Source organism: Oreochromis niloticus, linkage group LG11 (genome assembly GCF_001858045.2).
Source record: "Oreochromis niloticus isolate F11D_XX linkage group LG11, O_niloticus_UMD_NMBU, whole genome shotgun sequence".
Lineage (NCBI taxonomy): Eukaryota > Metazoa > Chordata > Actinopteri > Cichliformes > Cichlidae > Oreochromis > Oreochromis niloticus.
This window is the reverse complement of record NC_031976.2, coordinates 16,832,197-16,859,390: the sequence shown is the minus strand read 5'-3', so window position 1 is coordinate 16,859,390 and position 27,194 is coordinate 16,832,197. Positions and strand designations below refer to the sequence as shown.

Genomic DNA, 27,194 nt, shown 5'->3' with positions numbered 1-27,194 from the left:
ATCTGTTTGCAAAGGTTTCTTTCAATAAATCTTTTTAAAACAAATCAGTTTAGCTTCAGTCCTCACGTTATGTTTCCACAAGAATCCAACCTTGATGCTGTTGATGTTTTAGTCACATGTTACTTTTTGAAGACACACAAGGTGTTTTTTCAAACTTGTTTCACTACAGCCGTCTTTCACGGCTAATAAAGAGACTTCATTTAGATTACAAAACAGGATGCTGACAGAAAACCCATACGGTAGCCACTCGAAAATACAGATGATCTCATTTTGGTTTCAGACTTTTTCTGAAAGCCAAATTCAGCAGGTTTTTTTTCTCAGAATGGGTTCAAGATGAAGAAAGCTGTTAACACAGTTTGGTTCCTCAACCTTGCTGTGGCTGACTTCCTCTTCACTGCATTTCTTCCCCTGAGTGTGACATACATAGCTTCAGGATTCCTCTGGCCTTCTGGCAACTTCATGTGCAAGCTGTACACCACCATCAGCTTTCTGAACATGTTTACCATTATCTACATTCTGGTGTTGATCAGTGTGGACAGATGTGTGTCTGTGGTGTGGCTCAGAACCACCGAAATGTACGCAAAGCATCCTATGTAAGTCTGTGTGTTTGGGTGGTGGCTTTGATTTTCAGTGCTCCATATTTCATCTTAAGGGACACTGAACAAGACTCTAACAAAATCATCTGCTTCGACAACCATGCTCTTTCTGATGACAAGCCATAAACAAGCCATGTTCTCCAATAGCCACACAGCAGCTTCTTCCTGTATTTGGAGGCCCTAGCAAAATGCAAAACTACAGAACAAACAGCCAGAAATGATGAGAAGGGAAAATGCCAGTGGCCTCAAAATGTAAAGCCATTCCTGTTTTAGGATTTATCCCATTATTGCACATTACAGTCCACCTGCTGTTAATTTCAGAAATACCAAAGCAGCTGAAACTAATTAACCCCTTCTGCTACTTGAATGAGCAGAAATGACCAGATCAACAACCCAGAAGTTTAATTGACTTGATGCTGTAATCAAATTAATAAGTGTTCCTTTAACTTTTTTGAACAATGTATATATGATAACTTTGATTTTATTATTTTTGATGTAGCAGTTACTTTGTGCAATTTTTTTTTTAGTTTTTAACTTCTCTTCTTTGTCTAAACAAACACATGAATAAGCTCTTTCTGTCAGTTTTATTCGGCCTCGGTGGCTTCAGTACATGATGATAATGACAGTTATGACTTTTCTTGCTAACCATGATTTATATTATGAGACCATTTGTGCACAAAACAAAGATTTTTTTTTGTAATGTACATTTATAAATAACAGTCTCACACTCCATGTGTATCAATTCATTCCATCTGTAAGACATCTAACATGGGTGATAATTTATCATTAATAAATCACCAAAAACAGGACACAAAAATTATTAATATAGTTTTTATCAGAGTATGGAAATGATTATATACTAAATAATTCACAGATAAAAGACAGCAGTCCTGAAAACACAACAGCTGCAGACAACTGAGTTACAACTTCTAATAACTTTAATTGAACAAATCAGTCAGCGTGGTCCAGTTCTTGTCTAATGTGTCTACTACACAGGAAGTGTAGTCGACGCTCCGGACAGTCTGTTACTCAATCCAGCAGACTCGCCTTTAGTCCTGTTCGAGATCCTTTCAGACATTCCCAGTTTCTCACTCTTCTCTGTGCTTATGCTTGCTATGCCTCTCAGTGCTATGCATTACTCCTAACGTGCAGATGTTCCCTTCCCCATAGGCCTGAACTGCCGAGCTTTCTTTCTTTCTTCAGCGCCCTGCTCTAATCCCTTTCACAGCTGAGGTTCCGTTCCATCGAGACGGGCTATCGGAGTCTAACCGCCAAACACCTCTAATTTCTGTTAATCAATAAACCATGTTCATTCTTTCTAATCTCTCCTTATTGAAATGCTGGTTTTCCATTTAGCTAACTATTACCTTCAGGTGTTGTTAGGCTGTGACTAAGTTATTGTCATTAAACAGTGCAACTATGGTCATTTCATCTACGTCAGCTATTCTGTGATTGATGAAGGGCTGATCAAGTCATTAGTGTGGAGGGAAAAGAGAAACTGACTCAGGCGGTTCTCTGGTGTTGGAGATGGCATGCCATAACATCCTGGGTCTTTCACTTTGGACAGGAGGAAACTGCTAAGGCTTTAGCTTTGGTCTGACAGAGGAAACTGTCCATCCATGCATTCATTTTCTTCATCCACTTATCCATTCATTTTCCGGGTTGCCTCTCATGCTATCCCAGCTGACACAGGCAAGAGGCACAGTACACCTTAGCCATTCTGTGTGTAGTGCTAACACAAAGAGACAGGCAACCATTCACACTCGCATTCACTCCTGTTGGCAATCTAAAATAAAACTTAGAAGTAAAGCTAAATCCACATAGAAAGGTCAGATGGTGGATTTGAACCCAAGACCGTCTTGATGTGAGGAAACAGTAATAAATGCTATGACATTCAAGTTGAATTAAGATTAAAAATAAGGTTAAAACTAACCCAGCAGGTGTAAGTTACATGTTTATCATCTAGTCTTTACATTGCAGTAGGCAGACAAACTTCTTTAAATTTACTAATGATTTAGTAAAATCTAAATCTAAACTGATGTGAATTTAGTTCAAGGACATCAAAATAAAGCTCACAAGTAAGCTTTAGATAGCAGAGAAATATTTTTGGTCGGTTTAAATCTGATGTGGATGCTCTTCATAGCAGAAACATCAGGAACAGATGGAACAAGCTAAATAATATGTTCGACTCTATGTTATTATGTCTTATTGCTTGTGGTTTCCTCAAATTGATTTAGTAACTTTACACTGGTCAAAAACCAAAGCGAGACAGCTGTTGAAGTTATACGAGCAAGATTGCAAAACAGGATGTTAGCAGCCCCACACTGTTCCCCTGTCTTTTGCTTCCAGTGAAATTCTGCTTTTTTAGTGTTTCTTTTGTAAGGACGATGACTTTGTAACATATTTCAAATTAAAGCTGTCAGAATTACAACTTCTCTTAATTCTTTGGCGTTAAACTGAGTTCTGTTGTTATGTCTGCGTCTAAATGCAAAAAAAGAAAGAAAAATAAAAGAAATATCAAACATAAATAAATAAATACTCTAAAGCATTTTATTTGATAATAAGTTCTTTTTTATAGGAATACATACAAATTGTGTTTCATTTCCATAGTTGTTTCAAACTGCTGTGAAATTACAGCAACATGTTGTTAAGGCACAAAAATAGAAAATATTCATATCCTCGAGGCTTTTCCAGTTAGATGACTACAGTAACTTCACCAGTCACTGTGTTGGCAACAAGTGCGTCCTAGCCTTGCCAATTCCTTTGTAGTTACCCACTAAACACTGGATGTTGGATAGATATGCAGGCCGTGTCTATATTTGGTCCGTCAGTCCATGACCAATTCTGTACGTCTATACATCATCTGAACTTGGTCCACAATCTGTACATCAATATGACATTCAACATTTAAACTTTGGACTGGGTAATTTTTGGGATGAGATGGGTTTTGTTGTTGTTGTTGTTGTATTGTTTTGTTTTGTTTGTTTATGTGTTTGGTTTTTTGGGGTGGGGGTAATATATTTTAAAATGTAATTAATTACGTTTATAATTTTTAGAAAAAATTTGGAATTCCATTTAAAAGGAGTACAGTGTGTTAAATAAGTTTCAAAGAACATTTGCATTATATATAGTTCATTTTTATTTTAGTGACGTTGGTATTTTATTGTGCAGAACTTTGAAAGAGGAAGTTTTTTCAAGTGTGCATATGAACTGGACTATCTGCTCAACAGTCTTTGTTGCTGCACACATTTTGCAATCTGCCTGTGAAAACCTCAAAATCCACAGTGCAGCTGCTCATGGCGTCTCCCATGAGCCATTAATTTCTGGAATATGTTGTCACTGGCATTATTATAATTAAGTAGGTTGGCCCAATTCATTTAGGAGAGAGTGTTGCTCTTAAGAGGATAGTGACTTAAAGTAATTCACAGTAAGGTTCCTGGCATATTTGTAGCTTCTATAAACCGTTTGGTCAATATTTGTTTCGTTTTTAAGACCGTGACTGATGTTGTCTATCTGTCTGCAACCTCAAAAACAAAACACCAAAATCAAGCTTATGGTTAAGTTCAATAAAGAGAAATTCTATTCACCTATCTTGCTGTATGCCTGCTTGTCTATTCTTTACATTATTTCCACTTTCTCACATGGTAAAACTCAGAGCTGACATCATTGCTCAAATCAAATGATTTTCTTGCTTGCCTTGTGTGAGCCAATCAGCTTACATTCTGCATGTCTTAAATCTCAGTGCTTTTCTGTCAAAAAAAATCTTTTCATTATTGATTATTTAATTAGATTATTTGAGTATTTCATTATACAACTTTAGTTTCGATTTTACTCTTAGTCCGAGTGGATTAAAAAAGGGATCTTGTTTCTTTTCAGTCAAATAAGCTTGTTCAACAACTTCAGTCTTAAAATTCACCCTCTCATCTGGATTTATTCAAAATTGAAGGAACACTTAACCAGCATGGCTACCACAGCATTCTGCAATGACATCTGGTTTGCGTTTAGTTGGACTATCATTTATTTTTCAACAAGGCAATGACCTTAAGACAATGGCCCCAATCAGACTGCAGCACTGTCAACAAAGCAAAGGGTGGCTACTTTCAGGAATCTAAAAAATACAACATATTTAAAGTTATTTATCCATTTTTTCTTTGCTACATAATTCCATATATCTTACATCATGTAATTGATGTCCCCACTATGTATCTACAATGTAGAAAGTACGAAAAATAAAGAAAAAACTTTTAACTTTTGACTGATAGTGTGGATGCACATGTGAAAGGAGAGCTTTGGAAAACAGACATTACAAAATGATTTAATTTTGTTGTTTCTTTATGTCATTCTTAAGACAGTGATGGAGACGACCACCGACTAATAAATATTTATAGCTACTTCACTGCTCTTATAATGTTAATTTAATGGAAATGGCTAATGTTGTTTGTTTCTTATGTCTGTACAAGTTTGTACCATTACAGAGCTAAAAGTGATTGTAAAATGCCACTTCCTGGAAAAAAAAGAGCGAGTCAGTAATTTCAAAATAAGTATTACATATTTTTATAAGTATGATTTGGTTAAGTGGAAAGTGACACTTTAAACACTATCTAGTGAGTATTTGGTCTGTATGTCCATTTAGTCCTTTTTAACAACACCATGTGAATAATTAGATTTTATAGTAATTATTTAGCATAACAGCTTATCTCCTGTTAATGTACTGTATAAGATACATGATATGATGTTATGTTTAACAAAACAGCAGCTTTGTATAATTATTTAGTCTTTAGTTTTATATGGGTGTCATGGTACTGGGTCGTGTGACCCAGTGTTTGAGTTTTATGTATTTTTGTATTCATTTTTGATCTAGTTAATTTCTGGGTTGCTGTTTACTCCTTTATTTCTTAGTTGTTTCTGTCATCTCTGCCTGTACTCAGTCTCCCTGGTTCGTGCGTCTACCTGTCATGTTTCATGTCTGTGTGGTTATGTTAAGTTCATGTCATGTTTAATCTCAATGTTTCCTGTTTTACTTTGAAAGAGTCCGGTGTTCCTTGTTCATCATATGTAGTTTCACTTCCCCTGTCCTGTCATTAGGTTCATGTGTGCCAGCTGTTCTCCCTCATGTGCTTCCACTTCCCCTAATCATCCTTGTGGGTATTTAGTCTCTGTGTTTCATTCAGTCTGTGTCGTGTCGTCTGTTACCATTCCTGTCATTCTAGCGACACGTCATGAGTCATAGTTTTTCAGTCTCTGTTCTGGTCATGTTCGTAATCTGCTCCTGTCATGTTTTCATAGCCTTTCATGTACCAGTCCAGAAGTCTGTCCTTTGCTTTTTCATGTCGTGTTCATAGCTCATAGTTACAGTTCAAGTCAGAGTCTTAGTTTGTCTTAGTCTTTAGTTGTTTCCCAGTTTAGGCTCTTTGTTTAGGTCATTGCCATAGTTTATGTTTGCTTTACTGTTTACCGGCCCTAATAAAGGCTCACTTTGAGTTGAGGTAACGTTTTGCCTCCTTCGTCTGTGTCCGTACCTGGGTCCTCCAAACACCCTCCACACGGTCTGCCCTCGCTGACCGTGACAATAGGCATATTCTTATATATAACTTAAATCAAATTTCATGTCCTCAATTCCTCTCCTCACATTAATCTCTTCTTATATTTATTATAAAATATTTACTATTATATAGGACAGGGAGGTTGAACCAAGGTTTCTGGGTTCCAAGATTAACACTATGGCTGTGCTGTTGGGTACAATGAGACTAATAATGAGACTAATAAAGTCTGAGGAATTCGATAAACATTTAGTGTCCTAGTTACCATGGTACTGACTTAGAGTTTAGTTCTCTTTCTTTAGGTGTCTTTTGGCAACAAAAAGAGCATGTGTTTCCCTCATCTCAGAGTTAATCTTTTTACATTGTAGCCAAGGTTCTTGTGGAATGGCAGTTATGTTTGAAAGAGACATCACCACCAGCATATGGCTCCCATGTACACTCAGCAATGTGCCCATTACCACAAGAAGTATTTACAAATATATACGCATCCAAAGTTGGAACAAGACACTATACAGGCCAGATACTAAGATCACCTGACACTGGGTTGGAAGCTGCCTAGCTGACATACCAAGATACTTAGGTACCATTAAGGAATTAAATCATTCTGAGCCATCCAAGCCATAGGTGGTCTTGGAGTCATCGTCTTTTCTGCACTTCTTGAGATCACCATGTATTCAATAAAATGACCCACGGAAACCACTTTCATGCAGCAGAACCTGATAAAAGAGGATGGACCAGCTCAAACTCCCCGCAGCTTTAGATATGATCTCAAATGTGTTTGATAAGACTTTTTTACTCCTGCTGAGTAAGACAAGTTCAACTGATTCCACCATCAGACTAAAGTTTGCAGCTCAAACAGTGAGTGAATTGCATCGTGGTGTGGAGAGGAAGTATAATGGGGCAGAGAGTTGAGGGTTTGCCTCCCTTTTCCATATCCTATCTCTGTGACATACAATTTTGTGCTGTTTTGTCACTGAAGTCTATATCGGTAAAGCTATAGACTGAACATGAAATATGATGTGAAAGTTGCAGTATCAAGCTGCAAAAGATGGGGAATGATAAACAAGCTCACTGCAGCCACAAAGAGTAGCAAGCGTGAAACTAAACAAATCACTCAACTTGCTTCAGAAGTTTCTGCCTTTGTCTTTTTTCTGCAGAAGTTTACTTTTGCATTCCTGGCACAATGCAGCTTCTGTTTAGTTTGTCTCTCTTTTTTGAAAGAGCACTGATGAATCAATCAAGCATATAAATTTCCAAAAAAAAGTTTTTGGAAGTGGCATGTGTTTATTTGGACAACAAAAAAGTTACTGAAGAAAGGAATGTCAATCAGTTTGATGTTATTTAAGTAAAGTTAAACTTAGGCTATTTCTGATTCATTGGTGTAGAGGCAAAAGAGAAACTGACTCAGGACACAGCCCTGAAATCTAATTATAAATAGTTCTCATAATAAATAGCTATAAAGACCTTTACAAGAATTTTGCACATCCTGTTCTACTTATGTTACTAAGCGGGAAATCATAGGTTTTCAGTTTACAAAATAAACAGTACATTTGCATAATGACTGAAACTAGCACTGGTAAACAATGGGCTGAGGTCAGTTTCTTGATCAATAATATGCAAATTGTCATGACCATTGATTAACAACTATGGTCATAGGTTGATTGAAATCTGAAAGTCTTCTTTCACAGAGTCAAAGCAAAACTAAAAGGCCATCATGAATAGAGCACAGATAGCATTTGGTTTGCTGCATGCTGTTGTGTTATGTTAGGCAAGACGTTGTGGGTTTTCGCAAGCTTGTTTCTGTCATAACTGAAGCTGAGGAGCCAAAATGCAAATGCACATATGTGCTAAAAGCAAATCTTTGTTGGCTGATACAAAGAGCACAAAATTAGTCCCAAAAGGTGTAGTAACAGAAATATAAAAAGTAAGCACAAAAGCTGGAAGATTCATCTAAAAAAAAACAAAAAAAAAAACAGGCTTTATACACAAGGAACACAGACTGGAAGAAAACAGACATCTCGACACAATATAGACTAGAGTCTAAATACACTAAGAGTTGTCTGTGGAGAACAAGCACATGAGGAATAAAATGCAAACAAAAGTATTTTTTTTAAAAAAAGGTTAAAACACCTGAGACCAAAAAAATTACCCTTCAAAGTAAAACAGAGAAAAAATCAAAAGAGACAAACCCAGACTTAACAGGACTTCAGAGATACTGTAAACAACACTAAGATGTCAAGATGTTGATACAGAAATGAGACAAAAAGAGGCACAAACAGGAACACTTGGGTGACTACTGCTGGGAATAATAACAGCTGACATAAACCAAAGCAAGAAAGCTGAGATACAACACTAGAATATCAACATTTCAAACGACAAAACAGAAGAACAAAACGCCAATAATAAGGTATAAGCTATCTAAATACAAGCTATGTAACAAAGAAAGGTAAAGCTGTAGGATCAAGATCAGGGACCAGTCCTGTTTGACACATTAGTATTGAGAATATTGAAGTCAGTTGACTTTCAGAGTTAAGAACAAAATTTGATCAAGATTATAAATCAGAATGCTGATAGCAGTGCTCTACTGTCACTACATAAAGACAAAGATAATTTAATTTTAGATTTTAGATGTCTTTTGCTTTGTCTCTCTCTTTTTCTTTCTTTGAAATTTTACCCTGGGGGGGAGCAGGCATTATGCAATAGATTTCGTTTTAGAAGTTCAGCGTTAAGTGTTAAGGCTCGCTTATTTAAATAAACAACGTTATCATATGCAAAACTAGGATGGCACCAGGGGTGATGAAAGATCATTTTAGGATGACACATGCCACCACAGTAGATCCTCCCCTGATTAGTCTGAGTTATATTAAACAGTCAGTTTGTTCAGTCATTTTTCTGTATTCATCAACAGCCAGCAAGAGCACTTCACCAAAGGTATGTAATCTTGTTCTTTTGTGAAATCACTTGTTATTTGCTATTCATGAAAACACTAATCTTGTAAATCAATTGATAAAATAAGCTAGTTTACTAATATTAGATAAATTAGTTAAACTGCTTCATTTAAGAGAGAGCACTGATGTGAGGACTTCTGAAGTACTTCACTATTGATTTTGGGGGGGGGGTTGTCATAATTACAACTTGTCAAAAAAGACTCACACAGTAGTAGTGCCCTACTGTCCAGATATTATCTGTTATGGTGCATTTAAAACAAACCAAGAAAGTGTTTTTAGTTACATACTATAACTCCCTAATGAGGAGAATTAATGCAAAATCGTGGTGGGCGAAATGAATATAGGCAAATGTTTGTGTTAAAATACTTCATCTTCCATGTTTGTTATTGTTTGTTTGGGGGGTTTTGTTGTTTCATCAGACTTTGTTCTGACACAGGTGTGTCAAAAATACTGCAAGCGGGTGAGATACAATTATATTCAGCGCACGAGACGATTTTAATGTCAATCCGGTCTAAATCCAAACTCTGCTTCAGGTCCCAAAGTCAAATGAACACTGTGTTGTCACTGAGAGTTAAAAACTGTCTAAATTCTTTCATCTTTAATAAAATGATCAGCGTTGCTGCTTTACCAGGTGTAACATCCATGAAAACACAATTTATTAAATTTAATGGAGTTAGAAGTTAGCAGGAAGTTAGCTCGCTAGTTTCCACCTAAACATAATATACCATGTTCTGACTGAGAGATTTATGAAAAGATGAAAACGTACAGTTCTGCTATCACTTCAGACATAAATGAAGACAGGAAAGTAAACAGCAGTTCCACATGAGGGTTCCCGATGGTTAGAGACAAATCCAATCGCAAGGATGCTGTAAACTTCAGTCGGGAGAACAACTGAGATAATCCATCCACACTACAAGGTTAGTCATTAATGTACTGCTGCATATAGTTACATCATAAGGTTTCAAAAATTGAGCTTTAAAATGAATACTGGTAATAAAAATCGACAGAGGCCGATCAGACAGTGTCGATCACTGACTTTTTTAGGGGTTTGTTCAGATTAAATAGAACAAGATACAAAACATTAAGACATGTTAAAAACCCAACAGCCTTAATAAACGCAGAGTACTTTTGACCCGGAAGCAGGGTTCATACGTCATCACTTAAAGACCGGATTATTAATGGCCCGTTGGTATTAACTTGCAGTTATAGATGTATGGAGATTCTTAAACTCTGATACAAAAGAGTTTACCTGGAGCAATGCAAATAGATCTCTACAATCCAGAATTGACTTGTGGTTAATATCTTCTTCATGTTTACGCTCCATTAACTGATCACAAATTGATCACAATTCACTTAGTTGGCAATAAACAAAGTCAAAGTAAACTACGTGGTTTTTGGAAGCTAAATAATAATTTATTGAATGATGATACATTTTGTAGTATAGTGGAAAAAACGGCAGAACAGATATTCGGGGATACCAATATGAATCACACACTAAAATGGGAATTTTTCAAATTCAAGGTAAGGGAAGCAGCAATAAGGCGAAGTAAAGAGATTAAAAAAAGAAATGACACTAAAGAAATCAGTATTATGTATGAATTAAATATATTAATGAAGAAAGATGCTCTGTCAGAAGATGAAGAAATTGAATTGAAAAGACTAAAGGAAGAAATAGATAATGCATATATTAACATGGCTAAAGGGGCCTTTATAAGGTCCAAAGCAAAATGGCTAGAACTAGGTGAAAGAAATTCTAGTTACTTTTTTGCTCTTGAGAAACGAAACCAAAGAAGATACAATATATCTGCTCTTAAGATTGATAATAACATAACCACTAATCATTTAGATATCTCAAAACATGTTGGCTCATTCTACAAAGATATATACAAATCAAATTGTAATATCAGTGATTGTGATAGATTTATAGAGTCAGTTAAAAATTTTGCACCAACTATCTCAGAAAACTTTAAAACTAATTGTGAACGTCCCATAACGAAATCAGAAATTTCAGAGGCAATTCGATCAATGAAAAAGGGCAAATCTCCAGGTAATGATGGTTTATCAGTGGAATTTTATTTACATTTCTGGGATATTATTGTTGATCCTCTATTAGAATTATTTAAGGAATGCCTTGATAGAAAAGAAATGTCCACAAGCATGAAACAGGGTATTATAACTTTAATTCCTAAACCTGATAAAGATCTTCTTGTTATAGAAAATTGGAGACCTATCACGCTTTTGAACATAGATTATAAGATTATCTCATTGGTCTATGCCAAAAGATTTTAAAAAAGTCTTGATGAGATCATAGCTGAAACGCAAACAAGATTTATGACCAACCGCCATATCAGTTCAAACATAAGGCTTATTTTTGACCTATTAGACTACTCTGATAATATAGATGATGATTCCCTTATTGTGTTTCTTGATTTTTATAAAGCTTTCGATACGGTAGAACATTATTTCTTATTTAAAGCACTCAAAACTTTTGGTTTTGGTCCAAACTTTGTGTCAACTATCGAAATGTTTTATAAAAATATTGACAGTTGTGTTATACTATATCCAAATACTACTAAAAGATTTCCAGTCATGAGATCTGTTCGCCAGGGTTGCCCAATTTCGCCTTTTTTATTTTTGATTGTGGCTGAACTACTTTCATTACATATTTTGAATAGCCCAATAACTAAAGGTTTATCTGTTTTTGGTAAAGAAATCAGATTGACTCAACTAGCAGATGACACCATTTTATTCTTAAAAAACAAAGATCAGGTTGAAAATGCTATTTCATTAATAGACGAATTCTCAACTGCCTCCGGATTAAAATTAAACAAATCTAAATATGAAATTTTATGTTTGTACCAATCAAATGTCAAATCTTTACACGATATTACTGTCAAAAACTGTGTTAAATACCTTGGTATTCATATGTGTAAGAATGACACGGAGCGTCAACAACTCAACTTCTCTCCCAGGATGGAAAAAACTAAAACTATATTGAATTTATGGCTCCAAAGAGACTTATCAATTTTTGGTAGAATCCTCTTGACTAAAGCTGAAGGTGTTTCCAGATTTGTGTATCCAGCCCTTTCCCTTAATGTGTATGACTCCACGTGTAAAAATGTTAATAACTTATTTGTTAACCTTGTATGGAAGAATAAGCACCATCATCTAAAAAAATCATTGCTTTGTGGACCTAAAGATAAAGGTGGTTTTGGCCTTTTGGACTTCATGGACCTGAACTATACATTTAAGGTGAAATGGCTAAAAGAATGCTTAAAATCTCCTGGATCATTATGGCATTTCATTCCACATAATATTTTTAGAAATGTTGGAGGTTTACAGTTCTTATTGTCTTGTAATTACAGTATATCAAAGTTACCAGTTAAAATGTCTGCATTTCATCAACAGGCATTGTTGGCTTGGAAACTATGTTATTCACATAACTTTTCTCCACATAGATCTATTATCTGGAATAATGAATGTATTACTAAAAGGAACAAATCACTTTATTTGCAGAATTGGATTGATAAAAATATAATCTATTTAAAAGACTTATTTGACTCTGAAGGCCAACTACTTAGTTACAAGGACTTTATTACAGAAAAAACATTCCCTATCAAATTTAAAGATTTTAGCTCAGTAATAAAGTCCGTTCCCAGCAGACTGACTGAGTTGATGAAAAGCTACAAAAAACAGAACGCACTACATGCATCTGTTAACATTCTTTATATAAATGGTATTGATCTCTTAAGCAAGAAGTGCACCAATAAACATATTAGAGAATGTTTGTATAAAAGAAGAAAGTTTTTTTGGAATGCTAGTTTTGAAAATATCAGCTGGGATAAGGCATGGCTTGTTCCTTTTAGATTTTGTATTACAAACAAAGTAAGAGAATTACATTTGAAAATACTACATAACATATATCCATCCAACACATACATTTCAAGATTCTGTGACATTGATAGAAAATGTACCTTTTGTAAAACTGAACTTGAAAGTGTAACTCATTTGTTTTATGGCTCTTCATATAGTGCTACATTTTGGAGAGAACTTGAAAATTATATACTGTGCAAAACAACATACGAAGTCAAAATTGAAGGGAAGAACATTATCACTTATTTTGAAACTAAAGAAAAAAAAGTATGTGCCATTGTCAATCTTTATATCTTATTAGGGAAATTTCATTTACATAAATGTAAATTTCAAAACTCAACCCCTTCATTTAATTTGTTCTTGATTAAAATTGAATATTACTTAAACTCTCTTAAATTAACTTCAAATAAAAAAGGTTTATCACTGATTGAAATTCATTCAGAAATTTTTAACAAATGAGCTGTCACAATTACAACCTTCAAGTACAAAGTTGTTATGAAGTCTGTCACATCCCTCTCTTTTTTTTCCTTTCCTTTTTTATTTACCCTTCTTATTTTATTGTACTGTTTATTGTTACTCTTATTTGCTCTGTATGTCTACTGTACAAATTGAACTGGAATGACTGACTGTTCACTTTATAATTTCAATAAAGTTGGGGAAAAAAATGGCCCGGTGGTATTGTCACTACCCGATCCGTAACGGAAACCCGATCGGTACCACACATATGCAAAACTCCACTACTACTACCACTACTTCCGCTCGAAGCATTTTATGATAGTTATGAGTATCTGTTAAGATGTTAACAATAATAAGTATCTCTTAAAATGTTTGCAGTAATGAATCATTTCAATATAATGTAGACAAAAAAAAGTTTCCGTTTTTCACTTTCTACCACAGAAATTTTTGTTTTTGAATACAGTTAAAAAACAAACCAACAAAAAACAACAACAAATGGACAGTCTGGGTAAGGAGCTACCAGAACTTTATTCCTTACATTTTAAGTCCAAAGAGTTGTGCTGACAGATCTTTCTTTCTCACAGCAGCTTTTTCTTGATCATGTAGAAAACCAGTGAAAAATATGTAACTTCTTTAAAATGACAGAAACATGAGTTTTACTGGTCTGGCCCACGTAATATGAAAGTGGGCTGTATTTGGCCCCGGATGTAAATGAGTTTGATACCCCTGCTCTAACATATTTCTACTGCATCAATAACATATGGCAGAAAGCTGTAAAAATATATTACCCTTAATTTGAATTGATTCAAATAAATAAGCTAAAACATTTCATACATGATGGGATCTACTTACACTCATTTTGTTTTGTTTTTGTTCTGTTCCTGCAGGTCTCAAAACAATGACTGCGATGACCCCAGAAAATTTCAGTCAAAGGAATACAAGTGCTACACCTGATGTAGATGATTTTTTGGTTAACTTGCCTCAGTATCTCATCACCATGTCTATCACTGTTTCCTCCCTGGTCTCTGTCCTCGGTGTGCTCGGGAATGGATTGGTTATCTGGGTGACCGGGTTCAGGATGAAGAAATCTGCTAACACAGTTTGGTACCTCCACCTTGCTGTGGCCGACTTCATCTTTGCAGCATTTCTGCCCTTTAGTGTGACATTCCTGGCTTTGCGGTTTCACTGGCCTTTCGGTAATTTCATGTGCAAGCTGGACGCCACTACAGTCTCTCTGAACATGTTTGCCAGTGTCTACATTCTGGTGGTGATCAGTGTGGACAGATGTGTGTCTGTGGTGTGGCCTGTCTGGGCTCAGAACCACCGAAATGTGCGCAACGCATTCTATGCGAGTCTGTGTGTTTGGGTGGTGGCTTTGATTGTCAACATTCAATATTTTTTTTACATGCACACAGAGGAAGTGTCTAAAGACGCAACTTACTGCTTCAGCAGTGTTGAGGATTTTAAATATGCAACACCATCTGTCTTTCATACCATTTCTACGATCCACTTCCTTCTTGGATTTGCAGTCCCCTTCACTGTCATTGTCTCTTGTTATGCTGTCATCATCCATCGTCTCAGGAGAAACCGCACACTGGCCAGCCAATCAAGTCGCCCCTTTAAAGTTATTGCTTCTGTTATTGTCACTTTTTTTCTGTGCTGGGCTCCCTATCACATCATTCAGCTGGTGGTATTTATGGTACCAAATGCACTATTTAACTATGCCATTCTAAATGGGATCTTTGTTGCCACAAATTTGGTCACTCTTCACTGCTGCTTGAATCCACTGCTGTATGTCTTCTTGAGACAAGATTTTAAGGATGAAATCCGAAAATCTATCCTGAATGTGCTGGAGAGTGCCTTCCAGGAAGAGGAGACACACTCTCCCAGTGACATGAAGTCAGTGAACACCAGGCAGAGCAGAGAGAAGTCAGGTTTGATTACTGAGGTATAAGGCTGTATATGAGGTAAATAAACATGTTAAAATCTTTAGTAGAAAATTTCTTTTTTTACTAGCTGTAAATATTACTCCAGAGTAAATCTTTATAAATCTTTATAAACCTTTAATAAATGAAACTTTGTTTAATTTTGTTCAAATAAACCCCGCTCATAAAATTATGAAAGCAGCTAATGGTACAAATGGTACTGTGATGTATTATTTCTGTGCTGTGTTGTTTTTCTTGCCTCTTCAGCTCACAGCTCTACATCAACTTTGTGCTATTATCATTATTATTATTATTATTGCTTTAACTAACTCATGAAGTCTGCCATTCATTTCCATATATTAATAATCAGTGTTATGTTTTATGTCAATATCTTATTATGAGCTGACCACCACTGAGTTCTCATGTAAACATTTACATTTTATATTAAATATTTGACATTCCTACATTTCCATTATTAACATATATGACTATTATATAATTATCATTATGTTACTATCTCAGACAATCTCACTGATAGTTTCTCTCTTTAAAAGTTTTTTTGACCCCAGAGACATCAATAAATAATAACAATAGTGATCATTCGTATTATATTTATACTTACATTTTATTTTATTTATTTATCAGCCAAGGTGTTTAAAAAACTATGGGCCATTATCACAAGAGGTTTTTGTCAGTTTGTTAAAGTTTTCTATTCCCATTCTGGTCAAATTTGGCTTCATCGTTTGTTTACAGTACAGTTACAGAGCCAAGTGACAACAAATCAAAAGACTGCTGCCTGTCAGTGGCCAAGAGCAACCTGTATTAAGTTTGAATACTGTTATAAATTGAAACAGAACTTATAACTTTATTAGTGTGTAAATAGTTTTTCACTGTTCTATTTAACTTTTGGTGACAGTAGAAAGACTGAAGCAGGGGATCGAGTGGGAGAGAAAGGGAGAAAGCTGGATGAAGATGGCAAAAAGAGAGAGAGCGCAACAGAAATAAGTAAGAGCAGACGTGTAGTCAAAGTCAACAAAAAATTTAAAAGCCAACATCGCTTCCATCTAGTTCATATTCATTGATGATGATGTCACATAACTGTATTCTAGGCAGTGTGTTACACTGATATCAAATGCTCAGCTGCAGAGGAAGGGTGGGGCAGTGGGTTCAGGGGCAGTGTCAGAGGTAGCTGGTAGACACAGCATATAACAATTGTCTAATCATGCCCCACCCCCAGCCTTGGCATAAGAGAAATAATGGTGCAGCTGAGTGACAGAGCAAGCTGAGCAGAAAAGTAAACGTGAATATTGCAGTCTGACAGCACACTGTAAATAAAGCAATTGAACTAATCACAAATCCGTGAGTGTGTGTATTGTACTAGGTCCCCTGCTAAGAAGTGTTAAAGTATAGTTTAACACTTTTTAGAGTTTTTTATTTTTTAAGCTAAAAATAAAATAAATATAATTCAAAATTTAATACTGAGGAAACTGTGTTGGAATATGACTTGAAAATGTATTGACTTAAATGGGGTTTTATACTTTAACATTGAAAGGCAGCAAGAAAGAACAAAGTTTTGCTTTTGATCAGATCTGCTGTGGATTCCCATATGGAAAAGATCTATATAAATCTTATAAAGTTTGTATCTGTCTTGTGTGAAACTTGTATGAAAAGCATACAAGAGTGAAAACAGATATAAGATCCCTTGAAAAATTATATAAATGAAACTTGTATGTTTTGGATACTTACTAAAACAATATATGAAAGTAATGAGAAAGTGGCCACTTTCATGAGTAAATCATATAAGCCTTATATGATTCACTATATGAAGTAGCCACATCTTATGCAAGTCTTTTATAAGCTTTTTTCTATTTCTTTTCCATATGGGTTATTATCAATTTTCCTAATATTAATATGTGTAGAGATGCATACACATAACAGCATTCAGTTGAAATATGAGCACTTTAAATATAAAGTAGCATACATACCTTGAAAAACTAAAATTTAGTTTTTAAACTCATCTTGATTTTGTAGAGAAGGTGATCAGGCTTTTTCTTCATCTCCTGAGACCAGCTACGCTGAATCATCACCAGCTTGTATCTTTATCCTTTTACACTCAGTGAAGTCTTTCTTTTTGTTGACCATTCATATGCATTGGAAACCAAAGTGTGTGATCACAAGTGAACACACCATTTCACACTTGAAATAACCCGCTCAGCATTACATAAATCACATTTTAGAATAGAATAGAATAGAATTCAACTTTATTGTCATTGCACATGTCACAGGTACAGGGCAACGAAATGCAGTTTGCATCCATCCAGAAAGTGCTTTAGTCGTGATATAGATATATTACAATATAAATTAGCAATAATAGAGATGTGTAAGTATATTACAGAAATGGGTCTATTATGGTATGTTATAATGTACACAGTGTGAAGTATGTTATGAATATTCTATAAGTATGTACAGGCTGTAGTGAGTACAAGCTATGTACAGGCTATGAACAGGATATAAATATGAAATAAAAACTATACAGAAATCTGAGATATACAGTTATACAAAATGTGAACTATGTAAGTTAAAAACAGTTGTGGGATTAAAAATTATCGTATGTACAGAATGATTATCTACACAGAACTATACAGTAGTGGTAAAGTGCTAGTGGTTGTGGGTGTGTGTATGTTCAGTCCATGAGTTTAACGTGGGTCAGATGTCAGGAGGCAGAGTTCAGGAGTCTGACAGCTGTGGGGAAGAAGCTGTTCCGGTACCTGGTGGTCTTAGTCCGGAGGCTCCTGTAGCGCCTCCCAGAGGGCAGGAGGGTGAAGAGTCTATGTGATGGGTGACTGGGGTCTCTGATGATTTTCCCAGCCCTTTTCAGACACCGCTTCCTGTAGATGTCCTTTATGGCAGGAAGTGGTGCTCCGGCGATGCGCTGGGCAGTTTTCACGACCCTCTGCAACGCCTTCCGGTCCGAGGCAGAGCAGTTCCCGTACCAGACTGTTATACAGTTGGTCAGGATGCTCTCGATGGTGCAGCGATAGAAGTTCACCAGGATGTCTGAGGACAGGTGGTTCTTCCTCAGAGTCCTCAAGAAGAAGAGGCGCTGGTGAGCCTTCTTGACCAGTTTGGAGCAGTTGGTCGTCCAGGTGAGATCCTCGGAGATGTGGACTCCCAGGAACATATTTTCAACTCCCATTTTCAACACATGTTTCAACATATGTTAAAGCAAAGACACAGTTAGACACACCATCACGCCTCCTGCATGCTTCACAGTTGCAACCAAGCATGTAGAGACCATCCGTTCACCTTTTCTGTGTTGCACAAAGACACGGCGGGTGGAAACAAAGATCTCAAATTTGGACTCATCAGACCAAAGCACAGATTTCTACTGGTGTAATGTCCATTCCTTGTGTTTCTTGGCCCAAACAAATCTCTTCTGCTTCTTGGTTTTCCTTATCAGTTGTTTCTTACCAGCTATTTGACCATAAAGGCCTGACTTTCGTTGTAGCACTTGATGGATTTTGGGACTGCACTTTGGGACACAGTAAACACTATACAGTACATTGAACTGTATTTTTACAGATTTTTTTTACAATGTAACATTGTAAGATCTCATGTCTGCCTATCTGTAACGCTTTGTTTATAAATACCACTGATCAGATTACTGTTAAAATCCAGTTTTTAAAAATATATTAATACATCTGCAAACTTCATAAAGTAAACACGAATGACAACAAAAATCAACAGGTTGCACACATTCATGTGACTATGAGAAAGGAATTCATACACACTAAACTAACTTGCATACACACAAATACAAACATGCAAAACAACTGCACAACATGGAGCATAGGGTTCCAAGGTCCATGGGAAGGATCAGGGGAACAGGGTCTCCACTCTTGCATACATCTCTTCGCTCCTCACAGGGGATCTTCCTTCTCGCACACGCCACACTAGTCAGGCAAACTCACATACAGGCTCAGGGGGACGGGGTGAATCTATATACAAAGACGAGATGTTAACACTAAGAACCCAAAGGAATGAATAATACAAGCTAGGCTATATTAAGTAATGTAATGTATGGCACCATGCAGACATGTGGAGAACATGCAAACTATACACAGGAAGGCCCCGGGCACACGATGGATTTGAACACAGCATTTTCTTGCTGTGAGGCAACAGTGTTGACCACCATGCTGCCCCATATTTCAAAATGGCTTTGCTGAAACCTTTGGTGTTCCCTTTTCATGTTTGTGTCTAAATCTAAAGTCAGAGTGACACACTGTTAGGATCGACACACAAATGTTTGTGTTTACATCTTTCTGTGCCTCTCATACATCGTAAACTTTATTAACAGTATCAACAAATCTTTACTTGCGGGCAACAGATTGAGATTGTTTAGTTTATCTCATAAATTTGTCATCATCACAGCTCTTTACTTCTTCATCACTTAACTGAAATCTAGACCTGCAACCTCAATAACAAAAAAAGAAGAAAAAAACTGAGTTGCTGCATAAAATAGAACATGTGACCTTTAAATCTTATTAGAGCCATATGTTATTCACAGTGGAAGACAGAAAGCATGTCAAAGATTTATATTGCGACATTTTACTACTTCATGACAAAAATTTGTTTATTTTTAATTTATTGGCAGCAACAGAAAAGTTGGGACAGGGGCAACAAAACGCTGGAAAAGTAAGTCGTGCTAAAAAGAAACAACTTGAGGAAACATTTTACAACTAATTGGGTTAACTGGCAACAAGTCAGTAACAAGACTGAGACAGGATTACCTTGAAGAGGCAAAGGTTTAAAAAATTAAAGGCTACATCTATAAATTGCAGCACAATCTCAGAATATTGTTCCTCACCATAAAATTACGCAGCATCAGAAATCGCAAGATAGCAGCATCTCAGGTTAGAGCCCAGATAAATGCCACACAGAGTTCCAGCAGCAGACACGTCTCTACATCAACTGTTCAGAAGAGACTGTGAGAATCAGGCCTTTATGGTCAAATAGCTGCAACAAGCAGAAGAGATTTGTTTGGGCTAAGAAACAAAAGGAATGGACATTATACCAGTAAAAATCTCAAGAAAACTCAGAAACCAGTCTTATTTGTTATCATCTATCGTCCACCTGAGCCTTACACTGGGTTTCTGTCTGATTTCTCAGACTTTTTATCTGATTTAGTGCTCAACTCAGATAAAATAATTGTGGGTGATTTTAACATCCATGTAGATGCTAAAAATGACAGCCTCAACATGGCATTTAATCTGTTATTAGACTCAATTGGCTTCTCTCAAAATGTAAAAGAACCCACCCACCACTTTAATCACACTCTAGATCAATGGCCCCAATCAGACTGCAGCGCTGTTAACAAAGCAAAGGGTGGCTACTTTCAGGAATCTAAAAAATACGACATATTTAAAGTTATTTATCCATTTTGTCTTTGCTACATAATTCCATATATCTTACATCATGTATGTCCCCACTCATCAGGTACCCACTATGTATCTACAATGTAGAAAGTATGAAAAGTAAAGAAAAAACATTTAAATGAGAAGGTGTGTTCAAACTTTTGACTGATAGTGTGCACGCACATCTGAAAGAAGAGCTTTGAAAAACAGACATTACAAAATGATTTAATTTTGTTGTTTCTTTATGTCATTCTTAAGACAGTGATGGAGACGACCACCGACTCTTTTGATCTAATCGGCACAACTGCTGCACCTGATACTGGCAATGACATTGGGCTGATACACAACACAATATCTCAACACAATGTCTCAACATCATGTCTCTCATACTCTATTCCCTGGCCTCTGTCTGTGGTGTGCTCAGGAATGGAGTGGTTATCTGGGTGACCGGGTTCAAGATGAAGAAAACTGCTAACACAGTTTGGTTCCTCAACCTTGCTGTGGCTGACTTCCTCTTCACTGCATTTTTGCCCTGAGTGTGACTTACACAGCTTTGGATTTCCACTGGCCTTTTGGCAACTTTATGTGCAAGCTGTACACCACCATCAGCTTTCTGAACATGTAGCCAGTGTCTACATTCTGGTGGTGAACAGTGTGGACAGATGTGTGTCAGTGGTGTGGCCTGTCTGGGCTCAGAACCACCGAAATGTACGCAACGCATTCTATGTGAGTCTGTGTGTTTGGGTGGTGGCTTTGATTCTCAGTGCTCCATACTTCATCTTCAGGGACACTGAAAAAGACTGACAAAATCTTCTGCTTCGACAACTATGCTCTTTCTGATGACTTTGAAACACCATCTGTGAAAAAGTTAGGGCAATTTCATCATCAGGCCATTATCCTTACCCACTTCCTCCTGGGATTTGTAGTGCCCTTCACTGTCATTGTCTCCTGTTATGCTGTCATAATTCATCATCTCAGAGGTCTTGTTAGGCAATCAAGGCGCCCTTTTAAGATTATTCCTGCTATTATAATTAATTTTTTCTATGCTGGGCTCCCTTTCACATAATGGTTCTAATTGAACTAGTGAAATTCACATCTGCTACTCACAATCAAAGATTAGATTATGTCACAGCTACCGGGATGCCTCTGGCCACAAGTCTGGCTTTTCTTAATAGCTGACCCAAATACTCAATTTTGCTCCAAAAGGGCCTGATATCCACTTACGAGGACATTATACTGCTGCTGTTCTATCGCAATTTTAAATGAATATCCTCATATGTGGCTCTCATTTTTCTTAGAAACAAAAATCTGGTAATTCTTTGTTTTTACACTCATCAGGTCCCAATCAGCCCAAATATCAAAGAGAAATTACAATGCACGCTGTGGAAGAGTTCTTAGAAGGTTAAATCAGACTTGGTTCATCTTCCCTCTTGGTGCAGATATAAAAACACTAATCGCACTCAGGTGTGGACCAAAAAAACTAAGGGGGAGTTGGTCTCAGGGCAGTTCCAAGCAGTTTGTTTATGGTATGAATGTAATTTGACCTAAATTTCACCAAACCAACTACCAGGTGTAGATTAAGAGTTTGACTCTAACCATAGCCACGTATGCTTTTTATCCTGGGATAATAGACGATGTGCAAAAGTCTGAGGGCCAGGCAACAAGCCGTAAACAAGCCATGTTCTCCAATAGCCAGACCACAGCAGCTTCCTCCTGTATTTGGAGGCCCAAACAAAATGCAAAACGAGAGAACAAACAGCCAGAAATGATGAAGAGAGAAAATGCCAGTGGCCTCAAAATGTAAAGCCATTCCTGTTTTGGGGTTTATCCCATTATTGCACATTACAGTCCACCTGCTGTTAATTTCAGAAATACCAAAGCAGCTGAAACTAATTAACCCCTTCTGCTACTTGAATGAGCAGAAATGACCAGATCAACAACCCAGAAGTTTAATTGACTTGATGCTGTAATCAAATTAATAAGTGTTCCTTTAACTTTTTGAACAGTGTATATATGATAACTTTGATTTTATTATTTTTGATGTAGCAGTTACTTTGTGCAATTATTTTTTTAGTTTTTAACTTCTCTTCTTTGTCTAAACAAACACATGAATAAGCTCTTTCTGTCAGTTTTATTCGGCCTCGGTGGCTTCAGTACATGATGATAATGACAGTTACGACTTTTCTTGCTAACCATGATTTATATTATGAGACCATTTGTGCACAAAACAAAGATTTTTTTTTGTAATGTACATTTATAAATAACAGTCTCACACTCCATGTGTATCAATTCATTCCATCTGTAAGACATCTAACATTGGTGATAATTTATCATTAATAAATCACCAAAAACAGGACACAAAAATTATTAATATAGTTTTTATCAGAGTATGGAAATGTTTATATACTAAATAATTCACAGATAAAAGACAGCAGTCCTGAAAACACAACAGCTGCAGACAACTGAGTTACAACTTCTAATAACTTTAATTGAACAAATCAGTCAGCGTGGTCCAGTTCTTGTCTAATGTGTCTACTACACAGGAAGTTGTTAAAACATCTGTCATTTGTAGAGCATAAATGTTTTTAGTAGACTTCATATGTATTGGAGTTTGACTAAGCTGGCCTGAGCCAAAGCTTTTATCTGTTTGGCCTGGCACCAGGCCTGCAGATAAGTCATTTAGTATACATATGTATAAAAGGTCTGACTGCACAATAGATGTTGGCTAAAATAACAAAAACACAATATTATCTATTAGAAATTAAGTAGCTAACCAATATTAGGAAAGTGAAGTAGTTTCTTTCATATACAGTATGTTACATTTCCACCTGTCTCACTTTTCTTTATTAAACCCAAAGTTCACCTAACAGAGCCATCCTGCCATCGTGCCTCTCTAGCACTCAGCGTCAGCTAGCAGCACTGGCACCTGGACACAGTGTGATTGATCCCTATGAATAACAGAGCCTAAACAAAGTTTTAGACGATTTGCCAGAAGCTTAGTAATCAGCTTATAGTCCACTGTCAATAAGGCTGCTTGCCTCCAGTTTTTAAGAGCCATTAGGTCTCCTTTCTTAGGTGGGAAGGTCAGAACAGCCCTCTTACAACTCAGTGGAAGTTCTCCAGTCCTAATGCACTCAAATATGATTCCTTTGCAGATCTTCTACAATAATGTTTAAAAAACTCTATCCTGGGAGCCTGCGCCATGGCCATCTGAGACAAAGCTGTTAGCAGTTCATCAGGAAGCACAGGTCCATCCAGGAAAGTCTTGTCAGAGTAAGAGATTTGAGGAATGTCTGACAGGAGAAAGTCACTGTCGCATTGTTCTGCTTTAAATAAATAATTCAAAGTAAAACTGAACCCTTTCCTCGCACATATCCTTTACATCTGCAATTATTCTCCCACTGGCAAGACTTAGGCAGTGCATGATCTGCCATGTGTTGTTGATGATGACGATTACTGGTAATAAAAATGTGAGTACCAAACTCAGTTTTGCTCCCGCTTTATTTTTAAATACGCATACGGTACTTGTATGCGCCCTATAATCCAGTGCGCCTTATGTGTGTGTTAAATACAGTAATGGCACACATAACTGAGACTGCGCCTTTTAGTACAGTGCGTCTTATGGTCGTGAAAATACGGTAGTTTATGTCTACGAACAGTGAACACCCGTGTGCACACCTGTGTGGATCAACGCGCTTGTATACAAAAGGTTTTCCCATGTAACGGTCTGCTAGAGGGTGTGGAGGCCCATAGCCCCGTCCCCCAGGGCATGAAGCAGGCATGGAGGAGATCCAGGCTCCAGACATCCAGAGGACCCAGAGTGCGAGAGCCCAAGGAGTACCACCGGAGGGGCATCCGTGCCACCTTCCTGGGAAGGGCTGAGGAGATCCCCAGACGAGGGGGTCACCCAGTAGCCACGGAGCAGAAGCCAGAGGGGGCTGCACCGGCGTGCCCGCCGGCTCTGCCGGCAGCCAGCTGTGCCAGAGTGAACTGAGTTGCAGGCCCCGAGGCCGGAGGCCCGAGGGCCCCCTTTGCCCCGGAAGAGGCCTGACCGAGCGACAGGCATCGGGCCCCGCCAAGTAGCGCTAAATGACACTACTGTGTCATTTACCGCAGCGGTCCCCAACCCCTGGGCCTCGGACCGGTACCGGTCCGTGACTCGTTTGGTACCGGGCCGCGAGAGTTGAGGCTCAGGTCTGAAATGTATGGTTTTCAGGGTTTTTATCGGTTTTCAGCGTTATTTTGTCATCGTTTTTATTGTTAACTTGGTTTTCCTGGGTCTTTTCACGTGTGTTATGAATAAATCTTCTTTTTTTCGGTACCGGTACTAGTTTTATTTTGTTGTATTTATCCGCGACACCTTAAAGGCCGGTCCGTGAAAATATTGTCGGGCATAAACCGGTCCGTGGCGCAAAAAAGGTTGGGGACCGCTGATTTAGCGTGTATCCATAAGATTTGTACAGCAGATCCAAGTTGTGCCTTGAAAACAGGAAAGTCGTCTGCATAGAGGAGAACTTTAATAGCAGGCTTGTACAAAGTGAGGCGTTGTGCTCACATTTGCTGCAAACACTCGTTTTAATTCTGTTACCCTGTTTTGATGCAGAATTCACTTGAAATCACGTAAGAACGGGACTTTTTTTATAATGTGTTCTTGTGAATTAATTGTGTATTGCATACATTTGATTTGACTTTCTGCGAGACAACAGTCGTCCGCTGGCTAAAAAGGTTTTCCAAATACCTCCACGTGATCAAGCCTGGATTTAGAAAAGAACAGCAAAAAAATCTGCACCTCCTGCTTCACATGCAATTTATGTTTGTGTGTTCAGAGGTAGCGGCGAGAGGTGGGACCTCGACTCATCCAGCTGGAGAGCCTGATCAGGAGGCGTCGAACATTAACTCTGCTCTTCCAGGGCACCCTGCAGACTCGGCTGCTGGCAACAGCGAGGGAGTGTGGCCGTCGCTGGGATGGCGTGAACGCCAAACAGGAGTCCATCACAGGTCGACTGCAGGTATGCGAGTCAGACCTTCTGAGAAGGGTTTCACTTTTCTCTCTTCTTTATAATTGACCCTTGTTTTCTTTCTCTCAGCTCCTTGTCTCAGAGTGGGAGGGATTTGAAGCACAAAGGGAGGACCGTGTCGTTTGCTTGGCTGATATGGATGTCCACCTGAGTGAGGTTGACCAGCTGACAGGAAACACCTGTGAAAAGCTGAAACAACTGCAGGTGTTGGGGTTGTTTTGATATGACATATATTTGATATGATACATACGTCAAGAGACATTATCCTAAACTGGACTAACAAAGAACCATGAGTCCAACATGAAACTTACCTTGCATAAGGTAAGGCTGAAGTTCATTGATAATTTTAATCAAAAACTTGTTGTTGAAATATTTTTACTGAACATGCAAACATCTGCTGATGAAAATGTCTTGATTTATTGGTCTGTTATGAAGCTATTGCTATTTCTAATATGTTTGATCACTTTCTGATGTTTTATTCAATTCAATTCAATTTTATTTATATAGCGCCAAATCACAACAAAAGTCGCCTCAAGGCGCTTTATATTGTACAGTAGATCGCACAATAATAAATACAGAGAAAAACCCAACAATCATATGACCCCCTATGAGCAAGCACTTTGGCGACAGTGGGAAGGAAAAACTCCCTTTTAACAGGAAGAAACCTCCGGCAGAACCAGGCTCAGGGAGGGGCGGGGCCATCTGCTGCGACCGGTTGGGGTGAAAGAAGGAAAACAGGATGAAAGACGTGCTGTGGAAGAGAGACAGAGGTTAATAACAGATATGATTCGATGCAGAGAGGTATATTAACACATAGTGAGTGAGAAAGGTGACTGGAAAGGAAAAACTCAATGCATCATGGGAATCCCCGGCAGCCTACGTCTATTGCAGCATAACTAAGGCAGGATTCAGGGTCACCTGGTCCAGCCCTAACTATATGCTTTAGCAAAAAGGAAAGTTTGAAGCCTAATCTTGAAAGTAGAGATAGTGTCTGTCTCCTGAATCCAAACTGGAAGCTGGTTCCACAGAAGAGGGGCCTGAAAACTGAAGGCTCTGCCTCCCATTCTACTTTTAAATACTCTAGGAACTTATTAATTAAACAATACATGTATTAATTGTTGTGTTATCTATAGATATAGTATTTACATATATTTATTTATAGTATAGTAAAAATGTTTAATTATTATTGTTTAAATGACTAATATGTGACATGTATTAGTAGTGATGTTGTGCTGAGGGTTAAAATGCCTTTTTGTCTTTTGCTATATTACGAAATGTCAATAAACCGTTAATATATGTCTATGCTGTGCTCGTATTTATTTTACCCTACTCAAATTCAATTTATGATACATTTTATTTTGAAAGATTTATAATGGTTCTTTAAAGAACCATTTTAAAAAAGGTTCTTTGAAAAACCATTAAAG

The 27,194-nt window shown here is 37.3% G+C and overlaps 2 protein-coding genes and 1 long non-coding RNA gene across 4 annotated transcripts; all 3 read left to right on the top strand.

Moving 5' to 3' along the window:
* Positions 1-9,054: 9,054 nt before the first annotated feature.
* Positions 9,055-16,454, top strand: LOC100703034 (chemokine-like receptor 1). Its single transcript, XM_025911307.1, has 2 exons — positions 9,055-9,067; positions 14,301-16,454. Exon 2 carries the CDS (start codon positions 14,312-14,314, stop codon positions 15,365-15,367), a length of 1,056 nt encoding a protein of 351 aa, XP_025767092.1. The 5' UTR covers positions 9,055-9,067; positions 14,301-14,311; the 3' UTR covers positions 15,368-16,454.
* Positions 16,455-21,117: 4,663 nt separating this feature from the next.
* LOC100703305 (chemokine-like receptor 1) lies at positions 21,118-21,931 on the top strand (the record flags this gene model as incomplete). The annotated part of the gene is given in 5 exon segments (XM_019365233.2): positions 21,118-21,283; positions 21,286-21,372; positions 21,375-21,540; positions 21,542-21,783; positions 21,786-21,931. Coding segments are annotated over 5 exon segments (807 nt in total), but the record flags the coding sequence as incomplete, so codon positions are not given.
* Positions 21,932-23,740: 1,809 nt separating this feature from the next.
* Positions 23,741-25,982, top strand: LOC112848154 (uncharacterized). Of its 2 annotated transcripts, XR_003222105.1 has the most exons (3): positions 23,741-24,025; positions 25,579-25,761; positions 25,840-25,982. It is a non-coding gene; the product is annotated as an uncharacterized LOC112848154 (long non-coding RNA). The 2 variants fall into 2 exon arrangements; XR_003222104.1 differs by lacking the exon at positions 23,741-24,025 and having other exon boundaries at positions 25,207-25,761.
* The last annotated feature ends 1,212 nt before the right edge of the window (positions 25,983-27,194 follow it).